This window comes from Capricornis sumatraensis, chromosome 21, assembly GCF_032405125.1.
Source record: "Capricornis sumatraensis isolate serow.1 chromosome 21, serow.2, whole genome shotgun sequence".
NCBI lineage: Eukaryota > Metazoa > Chordata > Mammalia > Artiodactyla > Bovidae > Capricornis > Capricornis sumatraensis.
In genome coordinates, this window is record NC_091089.1 from 4,956,779 (window position 1) to 4,980,878 (window position 24,100).

Sequence of the window (24,100 nt, forward strand, 5' to 3'; positions counted from 1 at the left end):
CACGATACAGAGGCACACTGCACCGTGCATCAGGGTCTCTGCGCTCTGATTTTAGTAAGGGTGAGTTTGCCTATCACCCTGGTCTTCTCAGCCTGAGCCAGACCAGGAGGTAATCTTTCTAACTAACACAGGTATTTAAGTCGGAGTGACAGCCGGTAACTCCCCACTGGAGACCCAGATCCTTTCCTTCATTGTTGGATCAGGAGTCTCAGATCTTTTACACTCATTTCTTCATGGTTCCTGATTTTTAAGCTTTCTATAATCTAGACACGTCTGTGTTCGAAACGCACAGGAACAAGTGTAAGATGCTGTCAGGAGGCGCGCAGTGCTGTGTGGGCGTCTGTTCCTACCTGTGTGAGTCTTCACGTGGCAGTCTAGGGTGGACTTCACTGTGAAGCTCTTCCCACATTCCTCACATCTATATGGCTTTTCTCCAGTGTGGATTCGAACATGCCTGGCCGGGAAGCACGTGCAATTAGATGTTGCAAATGACCTAATGCTTTTAAATTCACAGCTATGGATAGGGCTTCCCTGGGGGCTCAGTGGTAAAGAGCCTGCTGGCAGTGCAGGAGACAAGGGTTCAGTCCCTGGGTTGGCAGGATCCCCTGGAGGAGGGAACGGCGACCCAGTCCAGTATTCTCGCCTCTTCCATGGACAGAGGAGCCTGACGGGCTACAGTCCAAAGAGTGGGTGGCAAACAGTGGGGCACAACTGATCAACTAAACACCGACAGTGTACTAAATACATTCAGCAAAATAAAAATTTTCATAAAAAACAAAAATTTTCAGCTTTACTCTATACAAAAAATATCACCAACAAAAAAGTAACTCCAAGACCAATGATAACAGGGCTGATTTTCTTAAAAACCAAAGAGCTCTACAGATCAGCAGTAAGACAACAGATATCACAAGAGAAACGTAGGCAACGAACAGGCAGCTTAGAAAAGAAACACATGCATCCAAAGGCCACATGAAAAGGTATCTGCCCAGACTCCAAATCAAAGGGAGTCAGTTACGACGACAAGATGCCGCTGTCCTGCCCGCCTGATGACCCACTGCTGGCAGGTGGCCGGAGGGCAGGCGTTCAGGGACTGGGGGCCGGAAACAGCACCAGCCTGAGGCCTGTGGCGGTGGGCGTCAGCCTTGAGCCCGCACCCACACAGGTGCCCGTAGAACACACGGCAGCGGGGCTCAGCGCTGAGAACCAGGCGCTCACCAGCAGGGCTCTGGCCGCTGCTGGCCGCACTCCAATGGGTATCACCAAACCAGCAGCGCCTCGGGCCCCCAGGCCTCCCGCCCTGCACAAGGTCCTGTGTGAAGAGGACAGGACACCTGTTGGGCTCCCGGAGCAGCCAGCTCCATTGCCCCCACCCTCAACCGTGCTCAACCCCCATGCTCAACCCCAACGGCGCTCCCTCCTGTCACCCTCCGCCCTCCGTTAGCTCCACCTCCTTAAGCAGAGGCGAGTGTCCGCCATGCTGTCTGTGAGGCGCTTTCCAAGATCGGGAGCACTGCACAGTGGTCTTCCTCCCGGGAGCCCCCACCCCAGCCATCTCCCACGAGCCGCCAGACCTCAGTCAATCGCCGCCCTGCCCCGGGGCCCTCCACCTGGGGCCGCCAACTCAGGGCCTGACATCCTCGGTAACTCTTAACTTTCTTCACTACCACCACAGTCACACAGAAAAAAGCACAGGGAAGAACCTACAGAGCAAGCGGACTTTGGACTAACGCGCTGAAGAAGCTTGAGAGAAGCCTCTAACACGCCCCAGCCCGGAATGCAGATGGAGAAAGCAGGGTGCCCCTCGGGGCACCGGGTTCAGACGGTGCAGCGCGGGGAGCAAGGGGGCCCGGCACACACCACCCCACCCCCACCCCCCAGAGCCGCTGCTTGCCGCACCTGACCAGGTCACTGGGCTTCTTGAAGCTCTTGGGACAGTAGGAGCAGCAGTTGGCGTGCTTGGGCTCGGCCTCCAGCTCGGCCTGCCGGTCCTTCATCTCGCTGATGCGGTCCTTCTCAGCGGCCGACTGCACCAGCACCTGCTCCGAGACCGTGGCGCTCTCCTGCGGCGGGATCTTGGCCAGCTGCGCCGTCTCCTCCTCAGTGAAGGTGATGACCTCGGGACGCACCTTCCGGGACGTGCTTCTTTCGGAGCCGTCCTCCTCCTCCTCCAGACCCATCTCTAAACGACACACGGGACAAAGGACCAGCTCCTAAGGGACACTGAGTCATGGCAGAACCACCAAAAATGAACATGTGCCTTAAATGTCGAAGGTTAGAGTCTGCAGCTGAGTGAAGCTATCTGTGGGATGGAAAAGGGTTTCTTCTCACCACTGCCTATGGAGAAGGGGGCCGCAGTCCCTGGTAAAGGAGCTGCATGGGGAAGGCGGCGCCCCAGCGCAGGGATTGCTGATGGGGAGGACGCTGCAGCTACGGCCCCCACCCCTGCAGCCAGGCCAGCAATGAGCTCTGAGAGGCCCAACATCCACAGGAGTCCACACGTTCATACTCACAGACGTGTGTTCACCAGTATAGCACAAAGGGAGTTAGCCTGAGAAAACACGCAGCCCAAACGGAGAGACCCAACTGATAATCAGCAAACAGCTCTCAATTAAAAAGACTTACTGAAAGGAAAAAAAACACACACACACTTAAAAATATGTGTTTTAAGTATTCTCTCAGTGAAATGTAAGGACATATTTACATTCATTACAAACAGGAATAAGCTGCTGTTAAAATGTCACTGAGAAGGAAAAAAAGCTTTGGCTAGGGGAGAGAAGGGACATCATTACTGCACAGATGGCTAAAAAATGTTTAAAAAAACAAGAGAAACACTAAATAGCAAAGTGGACAGTGGGCAGAGCCAGAGCAGTGAGCTACCAACCAGCTCACGGTCCTCCCCGCCCTGCCCCCCGCACAGCACGTCCACTCCACAGACATCAGGCGCCAGAGGTGTAAACACACAGCACAGACGGGAGCCCAGGCCCAGGACACCGTGTGAAAAAGCACAGCTCACACTGTGTGTGGGACAACGTCAGTTACAAAAGTCCAAACGCTGTGTACCGGCATCACGTGTCAACACGCCAAAATACATGCACGTTGCACACTGCGCAACGTGCACATTCTTATCACTGGAATCTTACTCGTGGAACTTGCTCAAAAAAAACCATCTGGTAAGAACAAAAAGTGTAAGCACGAAATAACACTCTTAGGATTACTACACTCGGCATGGGAATGGGGTAAATCCTCACCTAACGCTGAGTGAGCTCCACACAGCGTCTGGTGCCCCTCAGGTTGAGAGCACACACGTGGTGGGCACAGTGTCGTAGGGGAGCACTCTCCCTGCCACACGGAAACCCTGGGCACCTGCTGCATGTCCATAACAGGCACTCATGTCATGAACCAAACAGAATCGGTGCAGTTGTGTGAACTGATGCAGACCTGTGCTCACCCGTGACCAGTGTGTCTGCAGTGAACATCAGTGGAGGAAAGATGAAGTGGACTACAACACTGCATGGGATGTGATCCCTCTGGGTTAAGGAACTGAGATCCACCTACACATGTGTGTGTGCACAGGTGGGCGACTGTCCCGTACGGGATGCTGGCATTTTGGTGAGAGGTGACCAGTGAGATAAACAACTTCCTGTTCGCGCCTTCCTGAACCTTTCTTTCAAAGAGCATGTACTGCTTCCATAATCGGAAAGGGAAATGCTGATGTACCAATCACCTTTGAAGTGAATGAGCCACTAAAGCACCGGTTAATAAACCTGAATCAGCCAAGGGGCCGCACCTCCTCCGTCCGCGTCTCCTGGTGCTGACCCGCCCGAGGCGGCTGCCTGGTGCGTCTTCATGTGCTTCTTACAGTGCACTGTGGTCCGGAAGCCCTGCTCGCAGAATGGACACCTGTAGGGCTTCGCGCTTACATGCGTGGCCATGTGCCTGGTGAGGCTGCCGTTGGTGGTGAAGGCGGTGCTGCACACGCTGCAGCTGAAGGCCTTGACTCCTGCGGCGACAAACGACGTGCAGACACACCTCACTACCTGAAGCCATACGTCAGAGCAAACGAGGAAGCGCTCAGTCAGCACAAAACTAAAGACCGTTTGCTTGCTGTGGCCTCCTATCTCTTAGGAACCGAGGGTGTCTTAAGAGGAAGTTACTTTAAGAAGATGGAAGCTGATGTCAGGTGTTCTAAGGATGGTCATGATGAAGCAGAGAGACTACAGGACACACTGACAAGATATGAAATCAGTGCTGGTGGACAAGGAAAATGGCACAGCCCCTCTGGAAAGTGGTTTTGATCAAGCCCAGGCTTTAAACAGTCCACTCCTAAACAGAGAAGTGAAAACTTGCATCCACAAGTCTGATAGCCAAACAATGGCAACAGCTCAGCTGTCCTACAATGATGAGTGGACGAGCACAATGTGCTCTCCCCACGCATTGGACTCGGACTCGGCCATAACGTGACGGGAGGGGGACATAAGCTACAACGCAAGAGCCCTGAGCGCCTGCTGAGGGGGTAGGCCAGTGACAAGAGGCAGCGGGGTGCCCGGCTCCTCTGATGGGAAATGCCCGGAGGAGGCAAGTGCACAGGCAGGATAGGACGCTGGTGGCGGCTGCTGGGGGCTGGGCGCGGAGGAAAGTTGGGGGTTCCTCTAGGGCGTGACGAGAACGCTCCAGAATAGGGCTGTGGGATGGCGACACAACCTGTGAACACACGGAACCACACTGCGCTCAGCGTTAGGCAGACTGACCGGTGTGCGTCTTCTCGTGGGACTTGAGGACCCCGGAGGAAACGAAGCCACGTCCGCAGAGCTTGCACTTGTAGGGCTTCTCCCCTGTGTGTGAGCGCACGTGCTGCTTCAGGTGGCTGGACTTCTTAAAGCCTTTGCTGCAGTAGTCACACCTGGGCACAATGCAGACCATGTCAGTGCACAGTGCGATCACCAGCGAGACAGCCCAGGCTGGAGAAGAGCGAGCGCTCTCCACCAACAGTTATACACAGTCAGGCAGAGCTCACACAGCGAGGAGGTGTGCACACCAACAGTTACATACAGTCAGGCAGAGCTGTCACAGAGGGGAGGTGTGCACACCAACAATTATAAACAGGCAGAGCTGTCACAGAGAGGAGGTGTGCACCAACAGTTACATACAGTCAGGATGAACTGTCACAGAGGGGAGGTGTGCACATCAACAGTTATATACAGTCAGGCAGAGCTGTCACAGAGAGGAGGTGTGTACACCAAGATTTATACACAGTCAGACAGAGCTGTCACAGAGAGGAGGTATGCACATCAACAATTATACACAGTCAGGCAGAACTATCACAGAGAGGAGGTGTTCACACCAACAGTTATACAGAGTCAGGCAGATATGTCACAGAGAGGAGGTGTGTGCACCTACAGTTACATACAGTCAGGATGAACTGTCACAGAGGGGAGGTGTGCAAACCAACAGTTATAAACAAGCAGAGCTGTCACAGAGAGGTGGCATGTGCACCAACAGTTACATACAGTCAGGCAGAACTGTCAGAGAGGAGGTGTGCGCACCAACAGTAATATAGTCAGGCAGAACTGTCAGAGAGGAGGTGTGCACACCAACAGTTACATACAGTCAGGCAGAACTTTCACAAAGAGGAGGTGTGCGCATCAACAGTTATATACAGTCCGGCAGAGTTGTCACAGAGAGGAGGTGTGTACACCAAGAGTTATACACAGTCAGACAGAGCTGTCACAGAGAGGAGGTATACACATCAACAATTATATACAGTCAGGCAGAACTGTCACAGAGAGGAGGTGCTCGCACCAACAGTTATACAGAGTCATGCAGATATGTCACAGAGAGGAGGTGTGTGCACCTACAGTTATATACAATCAGGCAGAGTTGTCACAGAGAGGAGGTATACGCACCAACAGTTACATACAGTCAGGATGAACTGTCACAGAGGGGAGGTGTGCACACCAACAATTATAAACAGGCAGAGCTGTCACAGAGAGGTGGCATGTGTACCAACAGTTACATACAGTCAGGCAGAACTGCAACAGAAGGGAGGTGTGTGCACCAACAGTAATATAGTCAGGCAGAACTGTCAGAGAGCAGGTGTGTGCACCAACAGTTACATACAGTCAGGCAGAACTTTCACAAAGAGGAGGTGTGCGCATCAACAGTTATATACAGTCAGGCAGATATGTCACAGAGAGGAGGTGTGTGCACCTACAGTTATATACAGTCAGGCAGATATGTCACAGAGAGGAGGTGTGTACACCAAGAGTTATACACAGTCAGACAGAGCTGTCACAGAGAGGAGGTATGCACATCAACAATTATATACAGTCAGGCAGAACTGTCACAGAGAGGAGGTGTTCACACCAACAGTTATACAGTCAGGCAGATATGTCACAGAGAGGAGGTGTGTGCACCTACAGTTACATACAGTCAGGCAGAGTTGTCAGAGAGGAGGTGTGCACACCAACAGTTATACAAAGTCAGGCAGATATGTCACAGAGAGGAGGTGTGTGCACCTACAGTTATATACAGTCAGGCAGAGTTGTCACAGAGAGGAGGTGTGTACACCAAGAGTTATACACAGTCAGACAGAGCTGTCAGAAAGAGGAGGTATGCACATCAACAATTATATACAGTCAGGCAGAACTATCACAGAGAGGAGGTGTTCGCACCAACAGTTATACAGAGTCAGGCAGATATGTCACAGAGAGGAGGTGTGTGCACCTACAGTTATATACAGTCAGGCAGAATTGTCAGAGAGGAGGTATGCACACCAACAGTTACATACAGTCAGGCAGATATGTCACAGAAAGGAGGTGTGTGCACCTACAGTTATATACAGTCAGGCAGAGTTGTCACAGAAAGGAGGTGTGCACACCAAGAGTTATACAGTCAGACAGAGCTGTCACAGAGAGGAGGGGTGCACATCAACAATTAAATACAGTCAGGCAGAAATGTCATAGAGAGGTGTGAGCACCAACAGTTACACACAGTCTGGCAGAACTGTCACAGAGAGGAGGTGTGCACACCAACAGTTATATAGTCAGGCAGAGCTGTCACAGGGAGGAGGTATGTGCACCAACAATTATATACAGTCAAGCAGAACTGTCACAGAAAGGAAGTGTGTGCACCAACATTTAAACAAAACTGCAAGATGCTAGCAACAAAAATGTGTTAGATCAGATTCTGCTTATACCCGCAATGATTTTATTTCAAAGTTAGTAAAACTTATAGCAATCCTAAACAAAATAGTTGATTAATTAGAAACTATTCCTTTAAACATAACAGGAAACTTTTTATGTGCTGTTTTCTTTATGAAGTCATAAAACACTGCAAACCCTTCTGCTGCAGTAGGATCAGAATCACCTGAGTCTAGACACCTGTAAATGTCAATTAATACATGCTGGTGGGTAAAATATTTTCACAAAACAGAGCTATTCTCAATAATATATAAATATCCAGTGTTATTCTCCTCTTGGGTGTTATGAAACATATTAAGGATGAAATAATTATAAATTTCAACATTCCCATTCATATATTATTAAAAAGAATATTTAGAAAAATTATTTTATTTCCCTATTTTTTCTATTTCCAGGCTTTCATCTGTGATAGGAAGGAACACAAAGCACACAGGTTGGCACACAGCAAGTTCTTGGAAAGCGATGAATTTCAGGAAAGCCTAGGGAGATGTCACAGAGGAATCATGAGAAAACACTTCACTAGTCTCACCTAAAGATGTCAATGCAAAATCTCAAATTAAACATTAACAAATACGTGTCAATGGATAAATCAGAGTGTGAATAAAATGTCGGCGGTTCTATATAAAGCACACAAAGAGCCTGGGACAACATGGCATGTTAGAAATTTAAGCCATTTCTGAAAATGAGGCAGCAGCTGCCTGCAGTGGGGACAGGAAGCCGCAGCAGATGCTTTACAGGGACAGCTTGCTGCGTCCTGACTCCAGCCACATCGCTTATTGGCTACACACGCTTTGGCGAGCCGGTGTCTTCGCAGAGCCTTTGTGTGGCTGCAGGAGTGGTACTGTGGGCACGAGGCACAGTGGCACGGCTGCAAGTGCAGCAGCGGGAGCCTGGCACCGCGGGAGGCTCGCGTACCTGTAGGAGCGCCGGCTCTGCTCTTCCGCCTCCTCCAGGAACGGGGGGCGCGGAGGCTGCAGGTCCATCTCCTCCTGGGGGGACTCCTGAATCAAACGAGTTGTCTAAAATGTAATGGAAGCACAGAGAGGAGTACTTGAATATCTATGAATGAACATAAACACCTAACAACCAAGGATAAGCATAATCATAAATGTGGATTTAATGATGGAGAAAGCCCAATTAGGCCACTGCAATCATTTGGGCCAAATAAAACAACAAAAATCATTTATACCAATTTTATTAAAGAAATATTTATCTTCCATTAACTTGTTTAATACAAAGTTTATCCAAGCATGAAACTGATCTTGCCTTATTTTCCATGTATGTTAAGAGATCACACTTACACTTGCTCTGCTCTTACTGAGAGTGAACAAAAAGCCCCACTTTCTTAAAATATTCAGTCTCCTCGCTTGCTACAAAGTCACAGCATTGGGGGAAGCACATTCCCAGTCCAGGAGTGGCTGCTAGGAAAATAGGCCCTTAAAGTTTCACTGGAGGATCCAGGTCTTCCACTTGGCTAAAAGCTTCCCACAGGGGCTCTTAAAGAGGGAAACAACTGACGGGCCCATCATCCCACCACCACTGAAAGATTTCTGAGAACAGCAAAATCAACACCAGAACAAAAACTTACATGCCTCCAACTTGTGAAAGTCACTCAGTCGTGTCCGACTCTTTGCAACCCCATGGACTGAATTCTCCAGGCCAGAATACTGGAGTGGGTAGCCTCTCCCTTCTCCAGGGGATCTTCCCAACCCAGGGATTGAATCCAGGTCTCCCACATTGCAGGTGGATTCTTTACCAGCTGAGCCACAAGGGAAGCCCAAGAATACTGGAGTGGGTAGCCTATCCCTTCTCCAGCAGATCTTCCTGGCTTAAGAATCAAACCAGGGTCTCCTGCATTACAGGTGGATTCTTTACCAACTGAGCTATCAGGGAAGCCCAACTTGCCTAAGAAATAAAATCTCAAATGATGCATCTCAATATTTATATTCGGTCTGTTAGCATGCATTCTAACATGTTTCTTTCAAGATCCCACAGATTAAAATGTTCAGGGTTGATTGCTAAAGCACCATGATATCCTTCAGATGTTACCAAAGTCCGTTCCACTATCCTGACTTCCCTGACTTTTAACCGAAAATGTCAAGCCATGTGATGGGAATGAAATCTTAAAGTCATACAAAAATGTTTTAAGGGACAAGAAGCCCTATATGACAAACATTCCAGTTTTCACAGGTGATGCAACAGTGTTAAAGCTGTAACGAGCATGCATACGCTCTTAAGTGAATTTAAAAAATTACAGTGAAGAACAAGCTAAAATTAGCTTATTCTTATTTAACTACATTAATGGTGTCGGTGCCAGGCACCTAAAAAATTACAGTGAAGAATAAGCTAGAATCTGCTCATGGGGACACTTCTGTAACACTCACTACATTAATGGTGTCGGTGCCAGGCACGGGAAGGAGGTTCTGCTGGTGGAAGCTCGTGGAGAGGGCCTGGGACTCCAGTGTGCTAGAATCTTGTAACTGCTGGACGGGGGGGAACGGGGTCTGCTGACTGTATGTATCAGTCACTGTAAAACCTGAAACAAGTCAGAAAACGTGAGTTTCACCAAAAATACTAAAGCTACACACACACACACACAAGAAAAACAAAAAAGGCTGGTTTTACAAATAAAGCTAATTAAAGTAACGTGTGCTTTCTGAGCTAGAACCAGTCTTATCAGCAGGCTCTGAAGTGACCTATGCACAGGCTTGTATCTTCACAGGGCCGGCAGACAGACCAGCCACAAGGACGCACTTACTTCTAAGTCCCAATTGCTACTCAATTTCCTTTCCTTGGCTAGAAACCACATGTAGCGTGATTATTAAAATCACTTTCTGGAAAACCTGAGCAGACTACAAAATAATGTGTGCATACACATGTACACATAAACACAATATCCGTGTAAGATAAGAAAGCATGCAATTTGAAATCATACATTCCAGAAGAGCATTAACACACATACAACACACACAATATATCCATGTTATAAAGCATGTGGTTTGAAATCATACATTCCAGAAGAGCGTTAAAGGAAGCTCTCGAAGTTGCTGTAAAGTTAAGCCCAGCCAGGTACCGCTCATTATTAAGCCCCAGGTGAGACCCACCACTGACCCTGAGACAAGCCAGCCGGTTCGAAGGACTGTTGAGGGGGTGCCTGCTCATGAAGCTGGTCCATGTGCCCCTGCAGGGCCTGCTGTGGGGCCACGAACCTGTCTGAAGACAGAAGTAAGAGGGGCTCACAGACCTGGAAGTTACCGCAGGCCTACCAGTCTGTCCAAAAGGATAGGTTTCTTTTTTCCCCAAAACTCAGCTTCCTTATTTTGAAAAGACAGTAGGAAGACAATGCAAACATAGTGTATATAAATTTATATATTTGGGGGTAAAAACTACAAAGTCCTGATCATAGACCAGATGCATTTTGGACCGTAACAAAACAGTCAGCTGGCCGGCCAATTGTCTGTAGGCCTGTAGGAGACCCTGGGCCAGACTCTGTCACTAAGCTTGGTGTCCCCAGGGAAGTGGACAGCTTTCTGAGTGCGACCTTCCTGCAAGAGGCAGCGCACTGGATGAGGAGTCGAGGCTCCAGGGACAGAAGGCTGGCAGCCTCACCCTGTAGAGACTGGGAGTCGCTGGAACAGAGCACACACAATCACACAGATGAACACGCATGAAGACCAAAGGCTTCTAGGTGTCCTCGGGGTAACAGTGGGCTACAAAAAGTACGTATTGGAAGGTCCTATGTCTATAGCTCCAAATGCCTCGCAAATGCTCACAAGTACACACAGCACAGGTCATGACCGCAACAGTCAAGAGATGAGAGGACCAAGAAGGACTGGGGGACACAGGCTGCAAACTCTTAGGAGGTAAAGCTCACCTTCCTCTGCCTCCAAAGGCTGCCCCGCCATCTGTGGGCCCAGCCCCGCCTCTTCGGCGCTCACGCCGTGCGGCGGCCCCAGCTCCAGCATGGCCCCGGGGTTGGCGGCCACAGCCTCGGTGCTGGGCTGCAGTGCCTCGCTCTCGATCTCCACCTGCATCGGGGTAGACACGTGCATGCCCTGCTGGTCCACAGTGCTATCGTCCATGGAGGAGGCCTGCTGATGCTGCTGAAGTTGCTGGGCGAGCTCGTATCTTCAAAAGGAACCAAGAATAGTCCACAGCGTCAGGTGTGGTCGAAAACCAGGGGCATGGGCTACTACTGCCCAAGCTATAGTTTACTCACTAAATTTACTTTATCTCGTTTTGAAGTCATGATGGCAATCCAGTTCAAAGTTAAATACTATTAATAATTCTGAAAGAAAAATCATGTCCCCTTAAACACTTTCACAGATTATATGGACTTGAAGGCAACAAGAAATTTTTTAAAGCTTAAAAAAATTCAAGAGAGGCCACGTTTCAAAGTAAAACCCTTCCAACCCAAATGGCGCAATGAGCCCAAGCGCTGGGAAAAAGACCCGCATGAAATGAGGCGGAGCTCTGCCAGACTGCTTTCAGCACTATACACATGTGTGGGAGACGTGGGAAGTCCTGGGACCTGCCAGGCCGTGCTTGGCCCAGTGACCAGGTCCACGGGCTACAGCATCTGGACGGCGAGGCGTGTGGCCAATTTCATTTTCTGTAGGAGCCTTATTTCTATTAATATCACTTTTCCATATACAAATACACCCAGCATATTTTCATCAAGGCCAACAACTTTTCTTTCAAAGAGAAAAATGAACAATGTATTCAGTGAGTGAATCAAAAACCTAAAGAAAAAAAAAAAAAAAAACTCCAGCTCAAACACAGATCTGATTTGGCAGAAATGAATTTCTGCAAGGACTCCATCTAGAGACAAGATAGCCCTCTGCTCAAGCAAAAATCTAAGTCAGCGGCAATGACAGATGGTGTGATAGCTAACATATGTTCCCTTGATCGACAACCTAGAATAATTACCATGCAGGTAACACTGATGATATGCCTAGAAGTCACGGAGTCAACCACGACTTTCTTTTTTGCAATCTTCATTTCATAATTACCATAGACACAGTCTATCTAGCATTTTATCTACTACTGATGATCAGTTTAAGACAGTTTACAAAGCATTTAGTGCAACACAGACTGCTTCAATATCATATTAAAAATAAAAATGTTATGCTTTAGTCTATGGCTCTTAATACATCCTTAAACACGGATATAGAAGCTTCCTTAGATCAAGCTAGAAGTAATAATACAGGAAAACAAAGACAACTATTTCCTAAAAACACTCTCACCAAAGTCGTGTAACTACACAGATGACTAGCAGGCGGCCGGCAGCGCCACACCTACCTGTGGGTTTTCATGTGCTTCTTGCAGTTGAGCGAGGTCTTGAACGTCTTCTGACAGTAGGGGCACATGTAGGGGCGGAGGTCATTGTGGATGCCCATGTGTCGCCGTAGGCTCCCCCCAGTCGTGAAAGCGCCGTTACAGATCAGACACTTGAAAGACTTCAGGCCTGTGTGCGTTCGCACGTGCGCTTTGAGCACTCCTGCAGAAACAAAGCCTCTTCCACACTGAGAACACTTAAAGGGCTTTTCACCTGTATGGGACCTAAAAAGAATAAAAACAGTAATGAATGAGCACCTTATGCTTTCACGGCGCCTTACACTTTAGAATGCACTCTCGTAACTATCACACTTGATCGCCCCCCACTTTCCTGATTCCAATGGGACCCCTGAGATTCTATGCCCAGGTGACCCATCTAAAGTCCTGGGGCTCGTACACGCCTGACACAAAACCAGACACCATGTCCCCATCCACATTCCATCCTCTCCTCATGACCCCTCACTGTCTCTCTTGTGACCAGGTTTCTACTTCCTTTCCACTGTTGCTAGTGACAATAATTAACCTAAACTCTGATGAACACACCTGTGAAAGAACATTAACCCTAAAGAAACAAACCAGTACTTCTCTGGCAAGTCCTAGAAATTGCAAAAACTGAAAAATAAAATAGTATAAATAAAAATCAGGAGCCATTTGCGGGTAAAATATTTTGGTCAAGACACTAAAGGTGAAAATGTGGGTGTGTGTCTTAGTTGCACAGTCACATCCAGCTCTTTGCAACTCCATGGACTGCAGCCCACCAGGCTCCTCTGTCCACGCAATTCCCCAGGCAAGAGTACTGGAGTGGGTAGAATACCAATGATCAATCAACATTCGGGGGTCAGAAGTGGCATTTTAAATAACAAGAGTTAACACTACCACTCTTAGTATTTATACAAGTCACCAGGTCACTAAATCACTTTCCATCTCTGAGTCTGTCACCTTACCTGATGTGTTGTTTAAGATGGCAAGACTTTTTATAGGCACGATGACAGTAAAAACACTTGTATGGTCTATCTGCTTCATTTACAAAATTGTTATTAAAATAACTTTGAAACAACTGGTTCCTTGGAATGGGCTGGATAAGACCTACAAAGCAAAGGAAAATCAGGAATAATTCACTGTCAATGTACCAAAAAAAGCTAAATGTCAAAAGGTGCCTGCTTTACCCAGAAGATAAGAATCCTGAGAAGCTAGAGTCCAATGTAACAACTAAATGCTATTTTCGTTGTTAGGAACTGGCTATTGAAAGAACACCTATCAGGAAACACAAAGCTAATGTAAGACAGATTTTTTTTTCCAACATAAAGGAATATTTATATTATCAGAGTTACTTCTCTTTGTTCTAGAGCCACTTTCTCACAGATTTCTACATTTATTTTCTATGTAAGCATCTGCTGGCGTCAGATTTCTACAACTACATCAACATGTCGGACAGTCCGAGTTCTTGGACTCTTGTTTGTTCGGTATGAAGACTATACCCTAGGTACTACAACAAACTCAAGACAGAAATAATTCCAGTATCATTTTTGTGTTCTAAAAAAGTCAGGGTGTTCATAGGAATTCTATTAAAGGAGTATCTGCAAACAGCAAAATGACCATCTTAAATACTTCAGGTTTTACATACTTTCAAGGAATAAAGAATTCCCTTAGGCTGACCATGTGATAAGTATGTCTTCATCAAGCAATAATTTATGCAATTCAGGACAAAAAGACACTGAACCCTCTGAATTAATATCTGCCTGGAACGACAAGGGGAAGACACACGCAGCCAGCAGTAGCTGGGCTGTGCCTCCTCTGTCCAAGAACGAGCCCCACCACACTCCCTGCCCCTCAGCTGCCTTGCACTTCCATGCGAGGGTCACCAGCAGGCTCCTCAAGCACACTGCTCTCTGGACGGCCCCTGATGGTGCAGGTTACAGCACAACCCTGTGCCCTAAAACCTACTCCTTCCTCCCGGCTCGCCCAGTGCGCGTAGCCCATCCTCCTAGTCATGCAGGGGGCCAGGATGTGAACATCTCTGAGCCGCTTGTTAGGTCTGCCCATTTGCCAGTCCTGGAGATCACGTTGGTGAAGATTAAATACGTACTATGTGAACCTGGTCTGTTGTGCTGTTTGGTTTTATGAGCTGCCAAAACCGCCTAACAGCATCAAAGTATTCTAACCTACCACAGATCAGTGTCTGTACGCTAAACAACTAAACACCCCAGGAATGACAGTTCCTAGGAAGCTTGGTAGAAATCATACAGAAAGTCATTGTAGACTGGTATCTGGGGGAGAATGCTCTTAAACTTGTCTTTCAGGGCTTTCCATTTCTTCTAGAGTCAATTCTGCTAAATATACCACTCTAGACAAAAATACATTTCATCTGTATTTTCAAATGTATTAGCAAAAAGTTGCAGAGTACCTGCAAAGTGTTTATCTCATCTGCACCTGTGCTTTTAGACTGAGTCTCATTCCTAATGCTATAGGCATTTTCTCAGTCTTCAGTTTACCAGAGACATGTCAAGTTATCTGTTTATTTTCTAAAAGTTGTAAAATTATGTTCACTAGAATTTCATCTTGTCTTCAATTTTTATACTTATTAATTCCTTTTTGTTACTTTTCATTTTTCTACTTTTTTGAGTTATATATTTTCATTCTTCTTTAATAAGAAACACTTCTTAAAACTCTTAATTTCTCTGATAACAGCTTTGGCCCATTCAACCTGCTTATAAAATGTTTGTAATTGCAGTTTTGAGTCTTTCTTTTCCATATAATGAAAATTTAGATAGTTATTTTCTATTATGTTTTCATTGAACTATAATAAAGGATTGTTTCCTTTACAGTTTCTATTTTTGAAAACCTGAAATTTCTTTATACCCCAGAATGTGATCAACTTCTACTTCATGCATATTTAAAAGAGCATGTACTTTGGAGTAAACAGTTTTAAAGGTATTAAATCACCCTTTTTATATGTGTGCTTCAAATCCTCTTGAAGACCTCTCACTACGGTGCAGAATTTGAATATTTCTCCTTTCTTCTGTTTTTGGTTTATATATTTTGATGCTCTGCACCTAAATACATAAAAGCTCATGACTGTTGATCATCTTATCAGTGGACTACCACTGACATTAATCCACAGTATCTCTCTTTATATCATTTAAGCTTTATTCATACCAAATCATATTTTGTTTGATACTAACTTTGTTCACAGACTAGAATATCTTGCCTAAGATGATGAAATGCAGGAACTGCATAAAAACGTAAATTCTTGCACAGAATGTAATGAATTTAACTTTGCTCTAAGACCTACATTTTTCCAAAAATTCTCATAAGCAGTGTTTTCTTTTTAGTTAATAAAATCATAATTTCCCTTCATTATAACATCAAGCCTAAAAAGAATTTAAAAGCTGGCAGACTGTTGTTTTTATCAGAAGGTGAGAGCCACCCAGAGGATGATCTGTGATGCAGACGACACAGCACTCCGGGCGCCCCACATGACAGGTCCCCGAGGAACAGTCCTCCTCGGCAAGGACTCGGATGCCAACACCCTCACTCACACACCACTTCCTCTCGCCAGGAACATAATCTGAGCAGCAGACTAAGGGACAGACAGAACTAGGATTTTAATTTCTCTGTGGGACATACTGGCCCACAGAGCAAAACAATTCACAATAACTCCCCCCGCTCCATGCGTACAGCTATCTAACTGTGCAGACCACAACACTGCCCCACCTTGCAAGGTACCCAAGGAGGGGACTCTTACCTACGTCTGTTATGAGAATCGGTTCCTGCAAAGGAATGTCAGGGACTGGGACATTCGCCTTGCCCACGCGAACCTTGGCAGGTTTACGCTGGTGCCTCATCTTTCTCAACTCCGTGTGTTTAAAGTGAGAGGCGACATGAGTCTTCCTGTGGCCTGAGGTTCGGAACTTCTTGTCACAGTGAGGACAAGCAAAAGGTCTGACTCCTAAACAATTGACAGTGGAATTATTCCAGAGACATACATTTAAGGTCAGCATAAAAATCTAGTATTGCAATATTGATTTGAATACTCAATCTGTCGTTTCATGTTATATATATATGTATTATTTCATGGATATTATCCGTTATTTCCCTTGTCTGCATACAGTGCACTTTATAGATGTGAAGGCACGTAATAAGCGCATTTTTTGTGAACAGAGCATTTACTACTTTCAGGAGAAAGCCTAAAATGGTAAAGTGGGTGCTCCAGCAACCAGGCGTCCTTGAGACACCAGGCTGCGTAAGGGCCTCCCCTCATGCCATCACCGCCTGTAACTGGAGAACAGCACGGCCCCAGGCCTGTGGGCAGCACCCACACGCTCGGGGTCTCCACTGCACTCAGCCGGGCCAGCGCTGGGTAAACCGGCAGCAAGCGCTGGTGTTGCAGGAGCACGCTCCTGGTCTGCGTCAGAACCCGCTGCCCCCGGCGGCTCCCTCCTCACCCCCACTGCTGCTGCCCTCACCTCTAAGAAAGCGTGACATGCTCCCTCTTTTGGCCGTGGGCTCCACGAGGACTGCTCGTGCGGATGCAGTTTAGCCTACAGAAGGTCATGTGACCTCGTGACACCCACGCGCACGAGCCCCCCGTGCCCCGCCGTCCCGCGCACCTGTGTGCAGGCGGATGTGCACCTTGAGGCTCCCCGAGGTGGAGAAGCTCTTCATGCAGTACTGGCACTTGAAGGCCTTGATGCCCGTGTGCGTCTTGATGTGGGCGGTCAGCGTGCTCTTCACGGCGAAGGCCCGGAAGCACTGGGGGCACTTGAAGGGCTTCTCGTGGGTGTGGATGCGGATGTGGCGCACCAGATCGCTGGGCTTGCGGAACTCTTTGGCGCAGCAGGGGCACACGTGCCAGCGCACGCCGTTCTCCTCGCGGATCGACCCTGGGGGCGAGACGGGCCCAACCCGGCTCAGCACCGAGCGGAGCCAGGCGCAGACACCCTGCGGCGGCCGGGGGCACTCAGACCGCACGCCACACCTGTGTGCTTTCTGCCACGCCAGAGGGCGTGTGTGATCAACTGTGGGAAAGGCTTAAATCTCCGTAATAACTGAAATGAAAGACGACTGTGACTGAATTCTGCAGACAATCCTAAGAGGCTCAGGAAGACACAAACCACTGGCTGAGAGAGAGGAACTCTAAGGAGACAGGTGCTAGGGCATAAATCAAGAATGAGCAGTATAGACTCATCTGCTGGAAATGCAAAGAACAGCAGATCTCATCCAACTACTACAAAATTAACTCAAGGAACAAGAGGAAAAGGAGCGAAGTTATAGTAAGTCTTGTCTGAGCCGATCTGTTATCACTAATAAAAAATACAAAAAAAAATAAAAATACTAATAAAAATATAAATAAAATGATTAGGAAATGGTAAGTTCTCATGCTATAGAAAGGAACTAGACAGTTAAAACAAAGAAATACTATATTTAAATGAGTTCATGATTCATGAACAAATATAGAAAATTCTTCAAATATAAAAAAACTCTAAACACTTTTATTCAACCTTGAACCAGGCTTAAAACTATTTCCATCAGAAGAAAAATCACAAGTAGAATCTGTGGAAATATAATAGGTAAAATAATATCTAAACTGGCAAATTTCTAATTTGACAGAATCATCTTTTAAAATTTTAATTAGATTTATTCATCAGCAATTAAACAGATGCCTACGATAAGAATCCACTTGAAATCAAAAAGGTTTGGGCCATGTTGAGGAAATTCATCAGAAAATTTTCACTGTTTATTGAACTGTGTCTGTACAGACATTATTTTATTAGGGGAAGAGAAAAAGTTGTTTCCTTCTCTTTGATAACAATAAATACAAGGAATTTTCTTTATGGGCAAGTGAATTTGCAAAGAGAAAATGTATATTCCTGAAAATAATGCTCTTTGCAGGAATAAGTAACATAGGAAAGGAGGTTAAGTAAAAGAATCCAAAATAATATTTTTTCTGAAAACAAGAACATACACAAACCATGCGGGGGGAGGGGGGGTGGGGGGAAGAGCAGGAAACAAGGGAAATTTTTTTTTTTAATGAGAGAAAGATAGTTATTCTATGGTGATATTTCTCATATTGAGAAAGTCTAAAACTTAAGATTGCTTAAACTAATTAGACAAAAACTATTTTAGAAAAGTGCAATAATTACCTAAATGTCTTACCACGACAAATCAGAAAAGCAAGGTACAAAAAGGAAGTCTCTGTTCGCTAAAGTCTGGAAATCACCTCCCTCGACCAGATTTTTTTTCAAGCAAAAATGAAAATATATCTTTAATTACGTAAGATGACACACAACTGTCACCAGGTTCTGATTATTTCTGGGAATAAAGTGGAACAGAGACACAGACTGGCAGCTGGAGCCGGAGCCTGACGTGCTCCAAATGCACCCTGCAAGTATCTTGCTTGGCCCAGGCAGTGTTAGAAAGAGAAAACTGAATCCAGATTTCTGACCCTGTGACAAAATGTAAGATCTGGAAAACCAGTTCTTCATTCCCACATGGCAATCCTTCCTGGAGTTGGGCAATAGCTTTTCTCTTCAAACACATCAATAAAATTTAAAAGGAAAAAACATATATAGTCATCCTCAAGATGAAAAGGGATTTACTAAAATTCAACATCTAGTTTTTAAGTTTATAAAAAACTGCCTAAAAACAGGAGGAGGTGAATAAAATCTATCAATAAAATGTTTGACTTATTAGGAAAATACTAAAAGCAATCCTACTAAATAAGGTCAGGAAGAAGTTCACTATCACACTGCCATTAATTTCTCATGTTTGACAGATGCTAGCCAATGTAACTAGGTAAGATACAAAAACACACAGTATACAGGAAAAGGTAAAATTATTGTTTACAAATGATATGGCTATACACCTAAAAAACTAAAACTCAGAAAAAGGCCTACACTTTAATCTATGGAAATCAACATCCTTCCTATCTACAATCAAAATCCAGAAGAAAACTTTAAACTACTACTAAAACAGGGAAGAAAAAGAAAAGAAGGTCTAAGCAAGTGGAAATGCATACCCTATTCTTTTTTAATTTCTTTTTTTACTGAATGATTCTTTCAATTATATAGTGCTTTACAATTTTCAAAAGTTTCACACACATGATTTCATATAATCCCACACTAACCCTATTCTTTGGTATAAAGACAAAAAGTTACAAAGGCATCAGTTCTCTCTAATTAAGTCACTTACATACAAATACCAGGGTTTCCCAGGTGGTGCTAGAGGTAAAGAACCTGCCTGCCGATGAGGAGACACAAGAGAAGTGGGCTCCATCCCTGGGTTGGGAAGACCGCCCAGAGGAGGGCATGGCGACCCACTCCAGTGTTCTTGCCTGGAGAATCCCATGGACCGAGGGGCCTGGTGGACTATGGTCCATAGGGTCTCAAAGAGTCAGACACAACTAACACGACTTAGCACAGTACATACAAATACCAACAGGAGTTTTTCCGAACTAGTTCTGGAAGTTTAGTAGATGTTTTTAAAGTGCATATGAAAAAATAAATATGAGAAAATAGTAAAAAAAAAAAAAAAAAAAAAAACCTTTAATTAAAACAAGTGAAGTGAGAAAGGACCAGGTGTCCTAGTTATAAAACACACAATAAAGTTAAAACCATTTGGTATTACAACACATGAAAAAAAAGATCACTGGAATAAAGCCCAGAAAAGACCCACACAGGCTTGAGAGTGTAATGTATGATGGTGGTGGCACCACATCTCAGCAGGGAAAACAGGACTGAATAAATGGTGTTTGGGTGGCTGGGTGCCCGTCAACAACAAAAAATAAAACAGTCAAAGATTTGGCTTAAAATACAAAAGTATACAGATGGTAGATGGACATATGGTGGTGATCATTTTATAATGTTAAAAAAAAAAAAAAAGAAAATCAAAGTGTAAAAGTGTTAGGTAAAAGGCACTTTTTCCATAATGTCAGTGTTGAAGTCTAAGTGTTAACACAAGTCCAAAAGTCATAAAACACTGATAAATTTGGCTATATAAACATAAAATCTATCTCTCCCTTCTGCTATATGAAAACAAAAAATACTTCTCCCTTTTAACTCAAATGCCAAGCAAATCAGAGAAGAACACACGCTACAGAGAACACTGTTGCGGCATCTTGCACATAAGACACTAGGAGGCAAAAGCGTGAAAATCACACACGCAGCATGGCACACCTCACTAAAAGCAGCATCACAGAATACACAACACTGTGCCTGTGCTTGCTGGGAGACACACGCAGCATGGCACACCTCACTAAAAGCAGCATCACAGAATACACAACACTGTGCCTGTGCCTGCTGGGAGACACACACAGCATGGCACACCTCACTAAAAACGGTATCACAGAATACACACCACCATGCCTGTGCCTGCTGGGAGACACATGAAGCATGGCACACCTCACTAAAAACGGTATCACAGAATACACAACACCATGCCTGTGCCTGCTGGGAGACACAAGGCCTGCGAGGCCGCGGCTGGGAGGGCAGGCGGGGCACAGGGAGCCCGGCAAGGGCAGGAAGGTGCACCCACCGCCCACCTGTGTGCCTTCTGAACCGCGCGCAATGAGCAGTTCTGCCTACTCTCAGAAAAACTTAAAAACACGTGTATTTATTACACACTTACTATGTGTCAGGCACTACTCGACTCTCTTTTATTTATCCCATCACTGCCCCTTTTACAGATGAGAAAGTTGAAAGGTTAACTGACTTTATTAAAACTTCATGATGAAGATGGTTGGATGGCATCACCGACTCAATGGACATGAGCTTGAGCAAACTCTGGGAGATGGTGAAGGACAAGCAAGCCTGGCATGCTTGCAGGCCATGGGGTCGCAAAGAGTCGGACGCGACTGAACAACAAGAAGCAATGATTTACATGTCACAAGGTTTATGATAAATATAGAAGTATTTGTTAAATATTTAACCCATACAAAAAATACTTCTTAAAACAACAAAGCAAATTCTACTAAAAATATTCATTTTTGCAAGACTGAGTAAATCAGAGTGATGGCTTTAGATTCCTATATATGTTCAACTTGGAAATGTAATTAAAGTTAATTATCAGCTGTTAAGAAAATGTTATGACTTATGACACAAGAATAGTTTGCTCAGGGTCTTCTTAGGGTACCAGATGGTATCAACTACCCCTGAAGAAGTGTTTTTGTTTTCAGAAATGATCATCACATTAAAAGTATACTGGTTCCTATAAAAGGAGGGACTCCTTTTAATCAAAAGGAGTGTCTGTATATAGAAACATGCCCCAGTGATATTATCATCACAACATCAGAGATGATTAAAACAAAAAAAGCTTGTTCCAACCTATAGTAAGGATCACGTTTAACCTAAAATTTACTAGAACTACATAAACTTGCTCAGTACTCTAAATATTTATTCAAGTATTTCAAAAATTAACATTTACATAATCTTTATAGACTCTGTAAGTACAACATTGCATATTAAAATAAGGTACAATAGGGTTAACTGCAGTTTCATTTTGAAATCTCCATCTGATGCTCAGTGCAGAAGAGAAAGCCGTTTCTAACCCTAAAGACGGAGGACAACCCGGGATGAAGTTTCCCCTTCAGCACCTTCCGGAGGCCAGTCTGGCCTGCCCTCAGCCACGTCTGGGCACCTCCGTATGTTCAGCACAGCAAGTGCTATAACTTGTATGAACATTTCACAGGGACTGTTGGGTTTTCATCAGTTTATCAGGTGTACGAGAAGGAGATGTCCAAGAACGCACGGCTAATGTGGGACCTCCAAGGCCACCACACAGCTGACAAAAATGTGTGGAAATGGCCCTTATTTCCTTCTTGCCTCTAAAGATCCTGGGAAAACCCAGACAATAAACTGCTTGGGTTCCATCCTCCTGTTTTCACCTGGGGAGGAAGGGTCAGATCAAAAGAAGAGGGAGAAGAACGAGAGTAGGGCCAAGATGTTTTATGGGCTGAGAATCAAAGACTTCACAACCACACATTGGCAATGAGAAAATGCGTTCTCAGAAAGAAGTGTTAACACAGATGACAGGGTTAGTCCACACCTCCCAAGAACAGTTACTGCATTAAGCAAACATTTTTACAGGAACACTCCTCCCAAAAGGCAGGGATCTATCTTATGCATGAAAGACACAGTAAGGCCTGCTCCTGCATGGTGAGCCAAACTGAGCCCCGAGGGATTGAGGAAATGCACAGCACGCATTCCAGCTGCACACGAGTGACCCAGGGGACCATGGGTCCTGCTTGTCTTCAGGACTGAGAGAGGAAGACCCCTGCTCCTACGAGGCGGCGATGTGAGCTGGCCTCCAACAACAGCCCGAGTCCCCCAGAGAACGAGAGAGGAGGGCAAGGAAGGAGATATGTGTGACGCAGCCATGTCTATGGGAACACACGCCACTCAGCAGACACGAGGATGCTGAGGGGACAGCAGGAACCCAGCTTCACCACAGCATGCGCTTGCATCCAGACGCCCAGAGGGGAGGCAGAGATGCAGGTGGGGCGGGCTTCCAAAGGCTGGGAGCCGGGCAGCAGACAGCGCCGCTGGGAAGGGGCAGAGGGTGGGGCAGGGGGGCTTCAGGAGCATCAGGCGGGGGGCTCTGGGGGACGACAGAGCAGAGCCTGGCATGAAGGGCTGGCAGGAAGGAGGGCTCAAGCACGGGACGTCAGCCACCCGCGGAAAAGGGGCAAGTTCAACAAAGCTCACCACAAACAAACACTATTGGGTAGAGAAGAAAAGAGTCTTCAACAACACATCCCCTTCAGAAGGAAAAAGAGGACACGACTCTTAAATAGCAACTGACCACTCAACTGTCGGAACCTTAACGTGTGCTAAAATTACCTGGTAGAAACGGTGATTTCTTCTTTATAATCTTTTTCTCCTTTTTATCCAGCTTCTCTGGGCTTTCCTGCTCTTTCTCTTGCTCTGTGTCTGTAGGGTCAGCTGGCTCGCTTGAAATGCTCGTAGCGTCTGGGGTCTGGCCCTGAGCTGCCGCGGCCTTGGTGTGGCTGGGGTCGCTCGGATGCGCTGCAACTGGAATTGAAGACAGCCCACTGTTTTCTAAGGCTTGCTGAGACAGAACAGAACTAGGAGGTTAGGAGGGGTGACGCCCACACCTGCCCACCAAAGTCAATCACAAAGACACAAGCAAGCCTGACCTGCGGAAATCTGACTGGACCCCACCAGGAGGAAAGCCTCCATCGCCAAGCAGTCCTCTATTAACATAAGCGAAACGTCCAGATCTGGAGGTAGAAATGTCCCTTTGGAAATCTGACATCTCAGCTCTACCCAAAATCTGGCATGGCAAGCATTTGCGTTTCAAAATTAAAGGGAATTAAAATTAATTACAGTGCCTGGTAGAACTATTGTATCAGACAACCCTGGTTGTCTATAGCACATCTGGGAATGGCGGTAAGAGACGAGAGGGGCTTCGCCCTCAGGACACCAGCTGTCACAAGGTCCTGACAACCTGACTCTTCACTCCCCAGCCAACTTGTCACCACGAAGGTGGAGCACACAGGTCAGCGTTTACCATCAGCAAGTAAACAGAGGGAGGGGAGCGAGGGGGAA

The 24,100-nt window shown here is 46.0% G+C and overlaps 1 protein-coding gene across 1 annotated transcript in view; it reads right to left on the reverse strand.

Annotated features, from left to right (window-relative positions):
* ZNF236 (zinc finger protein 236) overlaps positions 1-24,100 on the reverse strand; it is a 68,690-nt gene that overhangs the window by 23,021 nt on the left and 21,569 nt on the right. Inside the window, exons 9-21 of the mRNA XM_068993914.1 lie at positions 23,372-23,600; positions 17,147-17,419; positions 16,282-16,485; positions 13,481-13,622; positions 12,501-12,761; positions 11,074-11,327; positions 10,311-10,412; positions 9,584-9,735; positions 8,115-8,218; positions 4,749-4,900; positions 3,788-4,000; positions 1,897-2,179; positions 351-454 (exon numbers count right to left, since the gene is read on the reverse strand). Coding sequence (XP_068850015.1) covers positions 351-454; positions 1,897-2,179; positions 3,788-4,000; positions 4,749-4,900; positions 8,115-8,218; positions 9,584-9,735; positions 10,311-10,412; positions 11,074-11,327; positions 12,501-12,761; positions 13,481-13,622; positions 16,282-16,485; positions 17,147-17,419; positions 23,372-23,600 — 2,473 coding nt within the window. The remainder of the gene's footprint in view (positions 1-350; positions 455-1,896; positions 2,180-3,787; positions 4,001-4,748; positions 4,901-8,114; positions 8,219-9,583; positions 9,736-10,310; positions 10,413-11,073; positions 11,328-12,500; positions 12,762-13,480; positions 13,623-16,281; positions 16,486-17,146; positions 17,420-23,371; positions 23,601-24,100) is intronic.